Consider the following 14,476-nt stretch of genomic DNA (forward strand, 5'->3'; position numbering starts at 1 on the left):
GGCCTGGCGCGTTGGGTCATCCCTGCTCCCAGCACTCCCAACGGTAGCATTGTCTGTGGGAACTGACGCAGTGTCTCCCTTTGGTGCCGGTGTTTGAATAGTCAGATCCCGAGTCCGAACTCGATGAAGATGATGACACGGAGGTGGAGGACCATGGTGACCATGGCTGGGCCGATCCTCCCAGTGCTGGAGATCAGTGCTGTGGAGACATCTCTGGCAAGGCAATGAAGGGGGTTTCCCCCTGGAGGCTCGTCTTGAAACTGGCTTAAAGGTGGTAGATGCCATGGTGCCACTGTGTCGCGCCACTGGTGTTGTGTCCTGTCTCCTCTCTGGGCTCAGTATTGATAAAGTCATCAGCTCACTAGCAGCCATGTAGGCTTCTGGGGTCAAAAGCACTGCAAACTGGTCCGCCTGGTGCCAACCAGCTGGTTGGTTGGGTGCTACTGGGTTCTGCGACGCTGGTGCCTCTGCCAGTGGTTGCCACAGTGCCAGGGAGGGAGAACAGCCCAGCATGGATCTCGCTCTGTCCTGATCTGCTTGCTTGTCTCCCTTCATTGCCGGCAAGGAAGTCTTCTCCTGGTGGCCTCGATGTTTCTTCTTCAGTACCAATGAGGAGGACCAGTGCCAAGAGCTCTTAGCTGCCAGTGGAGCACTTTGTACTGACGCTGAAATACTCGGTGCCAAGTCTGATCTCTTCTCCAAGGCTGGTCTCAGCACCGCCTCCATCAGTAGGACTTTCAACCTTGCTGCTCTGACTTTCTGCATGTGTGCTTAAATTCCCAGAAGATGTTGCAGCACTCTTTCCTGTGACCTTCTCCCAAACACTTGAGACAACTCAAGTTAGGGTCACTAATAGGCATAGGCTTGCCACATGAAGAGCACTGTTTAAACTCTGGTGCCTGAGGCATGCCCCAGTACCGGGGGAGGGACAGAGTGCATCTCCAAGCATGGAGAGGAGTCCCAGTCCTAAACTATGACTACTTAAATGTACTGAAACTACTAAACTTTCAAAATCTAACAATGAAAAATAGTGGAAACCACTAAAACACTTTGCTCAAGAGAAAGAGGGGAAGTTCCAACAGCTGCACGGGCAGTCAGAAGGAACGGAGGAATGTGGGCTTGGCGGGGGCCCCTTACACTGGCGCTATGAGCATGTGGCACCAGGGGGCGCCAGTGCCGAGCTGACAGATACCACTAGGGGAAAAATCTCCGACAGCTGTGCTCAGGGTGCTTGCACACTTAAATTGAAATGGACATGTGCAACACATCTGGAAGAGGAACTTTATCTTTTGGGTAGCCTTTGTTGGTTTCCTCTCCCTTCATTCCAAATTAAAAGATGAACCTACTTCTTTTCTTTATTTTTTTTATGAAGCCTTCTCTGGCTGAAGACTTTCCTGGACAGCTGTTTAGCTGGACTCAAACTTCTTAAGCTGTACATCTGCTCAAGTTAAAAGACTGAACATTCCACAAGGTGGCATTCTATAGACGTGCCATATCGCAGCTACAAGCCTGAGGGGTATCTGCTGTCAGTTCTCCTACCCACCCCCAATTCTTCCAACTTCATGGAAGAGCTCCTTACTGCTGGTAAACGCTTCTTGCTCAGTCACGCAAATCAGTCCTCCCTACTCCACTTGTTACATATACCCAGGGTAGAGAGCTGAGCAAAAGAGCAGATATATGTCTTTGAACAGAGCACTCCCCTGATTAGTGGCTGGTTTTTTCACCGGGCCCATATGTTTCTGGCAAAAATGGGAAGGCTGATCATATGAGTATCTGAAGGTGTGAGGTATAGCCACGCTGTCAGGAGAGGTGAGAAGGCTAGGGAGCACCCAGTCTGATCTCTTACCCTTCCCTGTTCTTCTTCCTCCACTATCCCACTCTGCTGCATCTTTTTTTACCTTTCATCTTACACTCTAGCTGTTTTCCCTCCTTTCCTCTTTGTGCACTTCCCCAGGGTGCTCTGACAGGCTGTTATTTGCAGGGCCAGCACAGAAAATTTCAGAGTGAAATTCACTTCTCTGGTAAGCTTCATTTTCCATTGTGGATAGGAGGCAAAGCCTGGCCTAAGTTGCTGGTATGACTGGACAGAGGGAGCTGTCAGGCTAACGATGTTAGGGAGAGCAAAACAATAGTCACTACTTGGTGGCTGTTTGCTAGTAAATGTCTCCTTCCCCAGTTTAGCCTTAATTCCTCTCCTTCTTTAGATTTGGAGTGCATGATCCTTCTGTTGCTCAGTGTGTCAGCAGATGGGAAGGGTTTAGGCAGGGTCTTCAATAATCTGGGTAACTGACAGCTTTTTCCCCTCTTGCAGATGGAGCTGTAACGTTTAGCATAAGGAATTTCTTCCTTTTTGTCTGTGCAATGAAGAGATATGATATACTACAAAGCTATTTCACCCCTGCTGAAAAAACAATTTAGATTCTTTGAAAAGAAGTATTCCTTATTAATATGTGCAGTAGTGTGTGTGTCTATGTGAACACAGGGGGAAGGTAGGGCATAAACTTTAGTGTTCCAGTAGGGTTCTTGTTATCTGCAGAGAAGTCAGTCATCCCATTCTGAAAGGCAAGCTGACTTTATTTCCAATTTCTCATATCAGTTAACAATCTTATCTGAAGTGGGACAGTAAAATTTGGCAACTCCAACTGAATCGTTAAGCATTAAGAGAAATTTGATGCAAAATATGCTTAGTAATTTTAGACTTTAATGGGACTATTAATCTAGAAAACTCTACAGAAATTTCTTTAATTGCAATCCTTACCATTTTCCAATCCGTTTCAACCTTTCTCCATAGAGACTCGGTCTTCCACACACCTTTATCCCAGCCAGTGATTTTTTCATTATTATTGGAAACTCGTGTATAGCTATCTTCCACTATATTGTAACTGAGGTGGAAGAGTTTAGACGTCTTCTCTTTCCCAGTTGGAATAAAAATGACTTCTTTTCTCATCTGAATAAAACCAAAAGCTATACATTGTTGTTTTGCGATATATTTGAAGGGATCAGGCTAATTTTATTTTTGCTTTTTGTTTAGCATAAACATCTGGCAAATATATATATTTGATAATGTATCTATTATATAAGCAGTATATCAAAGAGGTTCAGTTCTTTATGAGAAACTGTACAGCAGCCTATTTAAAAATACTAGAATTTTTTTTGCCATTGAAAAATGTTTGCCCCAACTTTGAAATTTTACACTACTTTGCTAGAATAAATATAAATCTTCCACAGAGAAAGAAGAATTAATTTATTTTAAATTTAAAACTGATACCATGAGTCTGTCTACAGTAAATAGTTGTTTACAAAAGATTTTTCATGCTCCTTTATGACACGGGGCTGCAGGAATTAGGTGTGTTATTCAGATTTAACAGTGACAAAAAAGCAAATTATTAAGGTATATTAAGAGAGCAAGCATAGCTCAATGACTAATGCTGAAAGTTGCAGCTAACTGTAGCAATTTACAGAACAATGCCTTTCTAAATCTGATAGGGAAACAAAAATAAAGGTGGGCTTTCAAAATTAAGATTAAGTGTGAATTTCATAAAGATAATCAGAAAACAAGGGAAAATGGAGTATATGCACTTAAAAATAGGTTTTTAATCATCCTTCATATCATGAGATTCAGTAAGACAGAAATAATGTCCCCTAAAATATGTATAGTTGAAATAAACACTAGTATCTCAAATCTGAGCATTGCTATGAAATCCATTAGTTCCACTTAACTAGCTCTAATTCAGTATTTAGATTGTCGTCATTTGATGTAAAAAGGATGACAAAGATCACTCAGAAAAGGATGTGCAAAATGACAGGAATAATTGATACCTTTGCATACTGGCCTATCTAGAGGGATTGTTTTTAGGAAATTCTGTCTCTCAACATAAGGAATTAAGAACATAAAAAACTCCACTTAACCAAGAACCTTGAGGTTAGGGAGGTTTATGTAAATATTAATTAATCTCATTTTATGGGAGTTGCAGTTACACATTCACAATGGGCCCTGATTTATATTTTACACACACACACACACACACACACACACTCTCACACACTCTCTCTCTCTCTCTCTCTCTCTCTCTCAAGCTTAATTAGATTCCCCAGAATTCTTGAGGCAATTGTCATCAATTTAATGTGTTGATTCCCCAAACATCTTAATTTCAGTTTTCTTAAATTTCCTGCTTTTGTTATGTTGTAGCTTTAATCAAAGGAATGTCAGCCATGAGCCTATAATTAAGAGACAAACAATTTAGACACCCTTAAAATGATTACCAGTTCACAAATTAAATACCTCTGAACCAATTTCATCTCTGGCTACTCTCCAAGCCATTGAACCAGATATCCTTCCACCAAGTTCACCAGGTTTAGGAGTTTTGGGAGAAATGAACTCAACAAGTTCCACAATTATCCTCTCCAGGAGCACTCTCTTTCTGCTTTCTGATAAGATTTGCTGTCTCTGTAATAATTTAATAAAGTGCAAAAAACCTCAAAGAAGAAATAATCTTTCAGATTAGTTCCAACTGTATCTCAGTCCTGGAATGATACCATACAGAAATAAACATGAAAAAATCTAGATTTAAACTGATTGTTAAAAAATTAAACTGGGATCACATGCATTAATATGCCTCAATCCTAATTGCATAATTACTGCATGGCATCATGCAGTGACTTTAAAAAATGTTTGCGTGTCTAACTGCATATGTCCATACCTTAATCTGTTTGGATTTCTTTTAAAGTAAACTCTAATTGAATTTCATGGTATTCATGCATGTTTTTGCATCATTAAAACATCCTTGTAATGTATTTTATTCTAAATTACAGATATGTACTCTCAATCTTAATGTAGTTTTTTGTCTGAGAATAGAAAAAAACAGGCTTGACCCAATAATTATATCTTCTACATCGTGGACTGTTCTGGTTACCAGAAGTCTTGGTTTGGTGAATAAGTCTAAGCATAAAAATCATATCATGCCTGAAAGAATAGATTCACATTGATGAATGCAATTACAAATGCAGTATGAGTTGCATATTTTTAAGAAGCAATAGAACTGAGTAAAATCATACCATTACATTTCAAGATAAATCAAGTGAGCCTAAAAAGTCTTGTATGTAGAGCAAGAATTATATACCGTACTCTTACCATATGATTTAAAAGGCTGGGTTTTCTTAATAAAGTGACTTTAAGATGCATTGGATTGAGAGTCTATTTTTGTCTCAATGATTTCCATGTCAAACTTTCTCTGCAGAGCCAACAGGAGTAAAAGGTAATAATTTCCTTTCCCCCAGTCAAAGTAAGGAAATATGACTGACTATGCAGAGAACAGACTGGAATAAGTAGGTGACACTTTTACAGTTACTTCACAGAGGAAAACTTCATTTTAAGAATTCTCAACTGACAAAATTGCTATACTGTGACTAGTCCTGAAGTGGTCTTATGAAAAATCAAACAACATATAAATAGCAATATTTAAATTCTTTGTAGTACACAGAGACCTTTATCAAGACTGGGCTCCCTTGTCCAAAGAATTTACATAGTCTGTTTCCAATACATGTCATTTTAACAAATCAGTTGAAGTAAAGCTACGTACCAATTTATTAAGCCTCTCTATGGTTTCACGCAATGCTGCTTCTTTGACCTGTGTCCTTCTAGAAAGTATTTCTTCGTGTTTACAGGAATATCTCCAGGTGACATCAACAACCTCATGTATAAGTTGCAGAAGTTAAAAAAATACATATATACTCTGCCTCTTAAATGTGTGTATTTTAAATAGACAATGTGATCAAGAGACTGTCTTCCCTTACAATAATCTAGCACAGGGGCGGCAAACTTTTTGGCCTGAGGGCTGCATCGGGTTTCGGAAATTGTATGGAGGGCCGGTTAGGGCAGGGGGTCGTGGCCTGGCCCCCACCTCCTATCTGCACTCCTCCCAGGACTCCTGCCCCATTCAAACCTCCCTGTTCCCTGACACCTTCCCCACCCCCAGGACCCCTGTCCCCATCCACACACTCCCGCTCCCTGTCCCCTGACCGCCCCATTCAATCCCTCCTCTCATTCCTGATTGTCCCCCCCCGACTCCTGCCCCATCCAACCACCCCTTCTCCCTGTCCCCAACTGCCCTTGGAACCCCGGCCCCTAACTGCCCCCTGCCCCCCGATCCAATCCCCCCTCCTTCCTGACTGCCCCCCGGAACCCTTGCCTCCATTCAATCCCCTATTCCCTCCCCAACCGCACCAACTGCTATCCACACCCCTGCCCCCTCACCACCATCCCGAACTCCCCTGCCCTCTATCCAATCCCCCCCACTCCGTGCCCCCTTAACACGCTGCCTGGAGCACTGGTGGCTGGCGGTGCTACAGCCATGTCGCCCAGCTGGAGCCAGGCCATGCTGCCGCCACCACCTTCACCACCACGCAGCACAGAGCACTGGGTCAGGCTAGGCTCTGCAGCTGTGCTGCCCCAGGAGCTCACAGCCCTGCTGCCCAGACCATTGCGCTGGCGGCGGAGCAAGTGAGCTGAGGCTGCGGGGGCGGAGGGGACAGTAGGGGAGGGGCTGGGGGCAATCCTCCCGGGCTAGGAGCTCAGGGGCCGGGCAGGACTATCCTGGCCCATGGGCCATAGTTTGCCCACCCCTGATCTAGCAGATCCCATTAAAATGGTATATGATGCACAGTGTCTTTCTCAAGGCAAATCTGTATTTTTATTTCATAGTATATTATTATCCCTACTCCTACCTCATCCTTGGAGAATGCAATTACATAGGAGAGATTCTTTCCCCAGCCAATCTCATAGAGAAGAGGTTTATCACAGACATTTTCACAAGGGTCACAATGAAGCCATCTCTGCTGGGATGAAGAATATACCTCAGTCCACACATGATCTGCATGAGAGACAGGCCGAGGAAAACAATGAATGTTTCAGATGGGTTTTCTATTTTTACAGTTTGAGATATTTAAACTCTTCCAAATCAATTAAATGGGGAGCATAACATTACTCTTGGGGGCATTCTGTGCCAAAACATTAAATTCTGCATTAAAAAAAATTAAGTTCTGTGCACAGTATTTTAAAATTCTGCAAGTTTTATTTGTCAATAAATAAATGCAGAGTCTCCAGCATAGCAGTGGGGAGCACAGGCCACAAGCTGCGCAAAGGTGGGAGATCATCCTGTAGCCTCCCCGCTCCCTACCCTGGGGACAGGCATTTAGGGGTAAGGCTGCACCCAACCCTGACACAGCATAAGGCCTGAGCCTGCCCCAGAAACACCGTGAGGCACATCAGGTGTGGGGCAAGCAGGCTCAAGCAGGCAGGAACTAAGTGTGAACGGGCTCAGTGTGGGGGTATCCAGGTGTGGAGTGAGAGGATTCTGTGTGGGACAATCTGGGTGTAGGCAGTTCAATGGGGGATCTGGATTCACAGAGTCTCATTGTGGGGGTTTCCAGGTGCCATGGCAATAGGACTCTGCAGGGGCGTTAGGTGAAAGTGGCTGGGGTTCAGCAGAGGAGTCTGAGTGTGGGGGTCTCATCAGGGAGGTCTGGGTTCTGGGGAAGCGGGGCTTGTTGTGGTGGGGGTCAGTGGCATGGGGGTCTGCATGTCAGGGTACAGGAGGTGGGGCTCTTCAGAGTAGAGGATTGAATGCAGGGAGCTCAGTCAAGGGTGGTCTGGGTACAGGGGTGGGGGTTCGAAGGCAGAGGGTCTGGGTGTATGAGGTGAGACTTGGTGGGGGATGTCTGGGTATGGGAGGTTTGGATGCACAGGGGTTGGGTGGATGGGGGAGCAACTCCCTGTACAATGACCCCTCCCCTGCTGCTGCTCCAGGTGCCTGCGACAATGTACCTGCACAGCTAGGGAGTGGTGCGTGACTGCTCTTGCAGCTTCCTTTTGCTTCCCTGTCAGTGTCATTTTTCTGCAGGGAAGCAAAAAAATCTGCAGGGGATATGAATTCTGAGCACAGAATTCACCCAGGAGTAATATTATGGAACTGTGAAAAGGGAAAAATGCATTTTCTCTTCTTATTCCTTCAGAAATATCTCCTTTTAAATGTGAAAGCACAAACAATGAATTCTGCTTATTTGTACTGAAAGTAGGAGAACCTGAATGTAATATGTAATGTAAGATATAAAGATTTCATCACGTTGAAAATAGCAGTCTAACTTCATTTTTAGAATATTTCATGTAATCAGACAAGATGGAAATTTAACCTAGATTTTGTTCATAAGATACTGTGAAACTTCAGAGGTTACCAGTTAGCTAACAAGAACACATACATCTAATGGGTGTAAGTCCCATTTTTATGCATGCTTATACTAAGTTTAAGGTGTTCTAGAGCACTGATACCTGTCGAATCCCAGACATATCTAGCTTCAAATCCTATAGCTCTGCAGCACAGCGTAAAACAGTTAGCCCACTCTCCACAACGCCCACATCTTGTTTCCAGAAGTTTCTCAGGATTATTATACCTAGAAAAATTAAACTTTATTCATTGTAAATTATGTGCTTTGTACACATTAATGGACTTTAACAGGAATATATATTTCCCCCTTCAAAATCTTTAAACCATTATATAGTAGAATCTCAGAGTTATGTACACAAGAGTTACGAACTGACTGGTAAACCCACACCTCATTTGGAACTGGAAGTATGCAATCAGACCGCAGCAGAGACAAAGGGAAAAAGAAAATACAGTACAGTACTGTGTTAAACGTAAACTACTAGAAATAAATGAAAAGTTTTAAAAAAAAGATTTGACAAGCTAAGGAAACTGTTTCTGTGTGTTTCATTTAAATTAAGATGGTTAAAAACAGCATTTTTCTTCTGCACGGTAAAGTTTCAAAGTTGTATTAAGTCAATGTGCAGGCGTAAACTTTTGAAACATTTTGCTCAGAGTTATGAACAACCTCCATTCCCGAGGTGTTCATAATTCTGAGGTTCTACTGTAGTCCTCTTGATTAACAGGATATCTGTTCTTAGTGCCATTGAGTTCACACTAGTTGCTGAAGATGACTGTTGCACTGGACAAAATTAACATTTGGCTGACCATCTCCTTGTTTCTAAGAGAGAGAAAATTTACATGACTGTTCTTATTTTAAAAAACTCAGCGTAAGTAGGATTTTTGTACCCTAACCTTATTGACAGATGTCAGGACAATTCTGAAATTAGTACATATCTGCTGCTACAGTCAGCAGAAGGATGCCCTCTTTTGTGGGCTCCCCAAAAGAGTGCAATGGTTTATTTGTTTCTTTTTAAAAACCATTTTGATAATGGCATTTATTAATTACAATCATTATATACAGAAAATGCACTTGGTAAGATCAGTCAAATATTCAGTATAAAAACAGGGCCCGCTTTTTAAATGCAATAATTTGTTTAAAATTAAGCATTCTAGGCTGATTGGTGATAAAATATAAATATCAGAGCCCACAACAACCCCATGGTACTGCTTAAAATGATCTATGTATGTATTATAGTAGGGGTTTTCAATCTATGTAAAACAAAATACAAGCAACAATCTCCCAATAATTTACAAAATACACAAACACAAAGTAGCATTTTAGAAACTCCAAGGTTATGCTTACCTTGGGAATCTATTGCTGAACTTGCACTGGTTACAGTGATGATTTTCAACTCTGCTCGCATTCCATCTCAGATCTTCATCGTTAGGTGATAAGATACCTTTCGATTCTGTCTGACCACCACACTTGCTGCAAGGAAGGTTATTCACCCACTGGAAAAATTCACCCTTAAACCACTGCAAGAGCTCCAACAACAAAAAATCATCTTCATTCACATGGGCTCCTATAACATTAAAACACAGTAATTCAAACAACATTAACAAAGCTCAGATTCATTTGACCTTTCCAATATCTACATAATTACGATATCTGGACCTTTATGATAACTCAGAGTTGAAGTATCAACCAAGAAATTATTATATAGATAGTATTTTTTAAAAAATTAGATTTTAAAGACTTAATAATGGTAAATGTTTTTTAAAAAGACAAACAGCCAAAATGAAATTATAATAAGGAATTGAACAGAAAAGGATTGAACACAGAGAAATTTAGCATAGAACGTAATAACTCTTATATTTTTCCAAAGGTATGGAAAAAATGGTTACTCACTTGCTCATAACTGTTGTTCTTTGAGATGTGTTGTTCATGTCCATTCCAAGCAGGTGTGTGTGTGTGTGTTGCGTGCATGCCAGCTGGAAGGTTTTCCCCTAGTAGCATCCGTAGGATTGGCCTGGGTGCCCCCTGGAGTGGGGCCTTCATAGCGCCCAATATAGGGCCCTGCCGATCCTCCACCCCCTCAGTTCCTTCTTGCTGGCTACTCCGACAGAGGGGAAGGAGGGTAGGTATTGGAATGGACATGAAGAACAACAGTTACGAGAAAGTGAGTAACCATTTTTTCTTCTTTGAGTGATTGTTCATGTCCATTCCAAGCAGGTGACTCACAAGCCAAAGCTCAGGAAGTGGGGTCGGAGTCATGTACAGATTGAAGCACGGCCTGCCCAAAGGCCGCATTGTCTCTGGCCTGTTGTGTAATTGCATAGCGCGTCATAAACGCTTGTATCGAGGACCACATAGCTGCCCTGTAAATTTCCTGAGTGGGGACTTGCGCCAGGAACACCACCGAGGCGGCCTGTGCCCTTGTGGAGTGGGTAGTAATCAGCGGGGTGGACACCTTTGCCAGGCCATCACACTCCCTAATGCAAGATGTGATCCACAACGAGATTTGCTGAGAGGATACAAGAAGACCTTTCATTCTGTCCGCCATGGCCACAAAAAGCTGGACAGACTTCCGAAACAGCTTAGTTCTTTCTATATAGAAGGCTAAGGCTCCACATATGTCCAGTGAGTACAGTAAGCGCTCCCTATCGGAGGAGTGTGGCTTCGGGTAAAAGACTGGGAGGAAAATGTCCTGGGCCATGTAAAATTGGGAAACAACCTTAGGGAGGAAAGCAGGGTGACATCTAAGTTGGACCTTGTCCTTATGAAAAACTGTGTAAGGGGGCTCAGACATGAGGGACCTGAGCGCTGAAACCCTCCAAGCCAAGGCAATTGCTACAAGGAAGGTAACCTTGAACGAGAGATACAAGAAAGAGCAGGTGGCCAGTGGTTCAAATGAGGGGCCCTTAAGTCTGGACAGGACTAGATTGAGGTCCCAGGCCAGGGCAGGCTGACGAGTGTGCGGGAAGAGCCCGTCCAAATCCTTGAGGAAGGGACTGACTATAGGGTTTGCAAAAATCAAGAACCCATCTGAGCCCGGATGGAAGGCAGAGATGGCAGCTAAATGGACCCTTATTGATGACAGAGACAGACCTTGATGTTTTAGGTGCAGGAGGTAGTCCAGTATGAATGGTATGGGGGCAAGGAGAGGCAACTGATGGCGTTGCTCCACCCAGATGGAGAATCGTTTCCACATGGCAAGGTACATTGCTCTAGTGGAAGGCTTTCTACTACCCAGGAGGACTTGCCTGACCCAGTCCGAACATGACAGCTCCACGGCACTTAGCCACGGAGCATCCTGGCTGTGAGGTGAAGGGACTCCAGATTTGGGTGCTGGAGTCAGCCATGGTCCTGTGTGATTAGGTCCAGGAACAGCGGTAAAGTGAGTGGAGCCGCTACAGAAATTTCCAGGAGCAAGATGAACCAGTGTTGGCGTGGCCACGCTGGCGCTGTGAGTATAACTTGAGCCCAGTCCCTGTGGATCTTGAGGAGCACCTTGTGGATCACCAGGATAGTTGGAAAAGCATAGAGCAGATGGCTCACACAAGAGAGAAGGAAGGTATCCCTGATGGATCCAGGGCTGTGACTCCTGAGGAGCAGAACGCCTGACACTTTCTGTTGCCACGAGTGGCGAAAAGGTCTATCTGGGGAGAGCCCCAGGACTGGAAGATTGAGTTCACCACATCTGGTCGAAGGGATCATTTGTGGACCTGGAATGTCCGACTGAGGCTGTCTGCCAGTGCGTTCTGAACCTCTGGGAGGTATGATGCCTGTAGGTGGATCGGGTGTTCTATGCAGAAGTCCCACAGCGCGAGGGCTTCCCGGCACAGGGGAGAGGAGCATGCACCCCCCTATTTGTTGATATAGAACATCGCCACGGTGTTGTCTGTGAGGACTGAAACACACCTGCCCATTATGTGGGCTGTGAAAGCGTACCATGCCAGACACACTGCTCTCAGCTCTTTGACACTGATGTGTAGAGCGAGGTCCATCTGAGACCAGAGGCCTTGAGTCCTGAGGTCCCCCAGGTGAGCTCCCCAGCCCAGATCCGAGGCATCAGTCACCAGAGAGAGGGCTGAGGGCTGGCAAAGGGCACTCTCACGCAAACTACTCGTGGGTCGAGCCACCACAGAAGGAAGTCCAACACAGGGCGGGGCAGGGTTACAATGCAGTCCAGAGCGTCTCGAGCTGGCCGATACACTGACACTAGCCAAGACTGGAGTGGACATGCTTGTTGAGCTGTCACAGGTCCAGGATGGGTCTGAGGCCCCCCTTGGCCTTTGGTATTAGGAAATACTGGGAGTAGAAACCCTTGCTCCTTCGCTCCTGAGGAACCTCCTCCACTGCCCCTACCGAGAGGAGGGACTGCACTTCTTGAATTAGAAGTTGCTCGTGAGAGGGGTCCCTGAAGAGGGATGGTGAAGGAGGTTTGGGAGGATGGGGGGTATAGAATTGGATGGCATATCCCCTCTCTACCATGCGGAGGACCCAGGCATGGTAGAAAGGGGATAGATGGAATGAGAAGGTGAAATGGGAAGGATCAAGGGAGGGAGAGCTCAGTGGTTTGAGCACTGGCCTGCTAAATCCAGGGTTGTGAGTTCAATCCTTGAGGGGGCAATTTAGGGATCTGGGGCAAAAATCTGCTTTGAGCAAGAGGTCCTGCTTTGAGCAAGAGGTTGGACTAGATGACCTCCCGAGGTCCCTTCCAACCTTGACATTCTACAATTCTGTGATCCAGAGATCATACTGGAAAGCCATCTAGGCCCAGGTGGGAGTTTTGGCTGGCCAGAGTTTTGCCCAGAGGAGAAAGGTTGTCTCCTCCGAGTACTCCTGTTGAGCCTACGCAGAACATTCTGGTGGTTTTGTGGTTGATAAGGCCAAGGGGCGGGCTGAGGCCTAAAATGCTGGTGCTGGGTAGCCGGCATGCGAAGTCCCAGCAATCACAAGGAAGCTCTTGAGTCTTTCAAACTATGAAGTCTCTTATCTGTCTTTTCAGAGAAAAGAGCTGATACCTCAAAAGGAAGGTCCTGGATGGTCTGTTGGACTTCATGTGGTAGTCCAGAGACCTTCAGCCAGGAGCCTAGTCTCATCATTACCCCTATAGCCAGCATGTGGGAGGCTGCATCCGCCGTGTCTAGAGCTGCTTGTAGCGATGCTCTGGAGACCAGTTTCCCCTCCTCCATGAGTGTGGAGAATTCCACCCGAGCTTCCTGGGGAAGGAGCTCCGCAAAATTAGCCATAGACAAGCAGGTGTTATGCCTGTAGCAGCTTACTATAGCCTGCTGGTTGGCTATCCGGAGCTGCAGGACCCCAGTCAAATAGACCTTTTGGCCAAATAGGTCCAGTTTCTTGGCATCCTTGTTTTTTTTGGGTAGAGCCCTGAAAACCTTGGCTTTCTTTCTGATTGGCTGCATCGAGCACCAAAGAGTCCGGGGGAGGGTGGGTATAAAGATGTTCGTAACCCTTAGAGGAAATGAAGTACTGGCACTCGGTTTTCTTGGCTGTAGGGGCCAGAGAAGTGGGAGTTTGCCACAGATTCTTAGATGTATCAGTTATAGTTTTAATCAGTGGCAACACAACCCTGGATGGGCCGGAGGGGGCCAGGATACAAACGACAGGGTCTACATTCTCCTCCACTCCCTATGCCTGAATCCCCAGGCTTTGGGTGGCCTGCCTCAGGAGCTGTTGAAGAACACAGTTGTCCTCCAGAGCCGGGGCCGTCTCTGTAGATGTCCCCACAAACGCTTCGTCAAGGAAGAGGATGAGAGAACAGATAGCGGGCCCTGTTCGCTACCCTCAGCACCCCGGGGTCCCTCGGCACCCAGTGTTCGATCCGTGGGGCTGGAGCTGACAGAGAGATCAGCATCATGGTTGGTGCTGGGGCTGACAAGTCCGGCAGTACTGAGGTTGATGGTGTTGGCGGGGTGTCTGGAGAAACAGTGCCAGAGCTGGTTGAAGTATCAGTGCCTGAACTGTCTGAGCCAATGGTGCTGCTCCTCCAAATGGCAGTGCCAGTGCTGACTGTGGGATGAAGGATGCCGACAACACTGTTGCAGTTCTGGACCGCAGACCATGGACTTAGCCTTGGCTCTGATGGTAAGCCCAGGGTGTCCAGAAGGGCTATTGGGAAGGAGGATGCCATTGTTCTTGCCAGGGTGTTGGGTATAACTGGTAACTCTGCCGCAACCTGACCTCCTGCTCTGTGATCTGCTGGAATAATTAGAGTCTGCCTCCGACTCCGAGGTCTCCAAGTAGGAGGATC

General features: G+C 45.3%; 1 protein-coding gene across 2 annotated transcripts in view; it reads right to left on the bottom strand.

The window, feature by feature from the left end:
• The window catches only part of NGLY1 (N-glycanase 1), a 50,669-nt gene that overhangs the window by 3,873 nt on the left and 32,320 nt on the right, over window positions 1-14,476 (bottom strand). The window contains exons 5-10 of one of the 2 annotated variants that reach the window (XM_030550976.1): window positions 9,562-9,781; window positions 8,324-8,445; window positions 6,724-6,869; window positions 5,580-5,690; window positions 4,283-4,447; window positions 2,759-2,947 (exon numbers count right to left, since the gene is read on the bottom strand). In XM_030550976.1, coding sequence (XP_030406836.1) covers window positions 2,759-2,947; window positions 4,283-4,447; window positions 5,580-5,690; window positions 6,724-6,869; window positions 8,324-8,445; window positions 9,562-9,781 — 953 coding nt within the window. The remainder of the gene's footprint in view (window positions 1-2,758; window positions 2,948-4,282; window positions 4,448-5,579; window positions 5,691-6,723; window positions 6,870-8,323; window positions 8,446-9,561; window positions 9,782-14,476) is intronic. The other variant, XM_030550977.1, reaches the window with a different exon arrangement.

This window comes from Gopherus evgoodei, chromosome 2 (genome assembly GCF_007399415.2).
Source record: "Gopherus evgoodei ecotype Sinaloan lineage chromosome 2, rGopEvg1_v1.p, whole genome shotgun sequence".
In the NCBI taxonomy this organism is placed as follows: domain Eukaryota; kingdom Metazoa; phylum Chordata; order Testudines; family Testudinidae; genus Gopherus; species Gopherus evgoodei.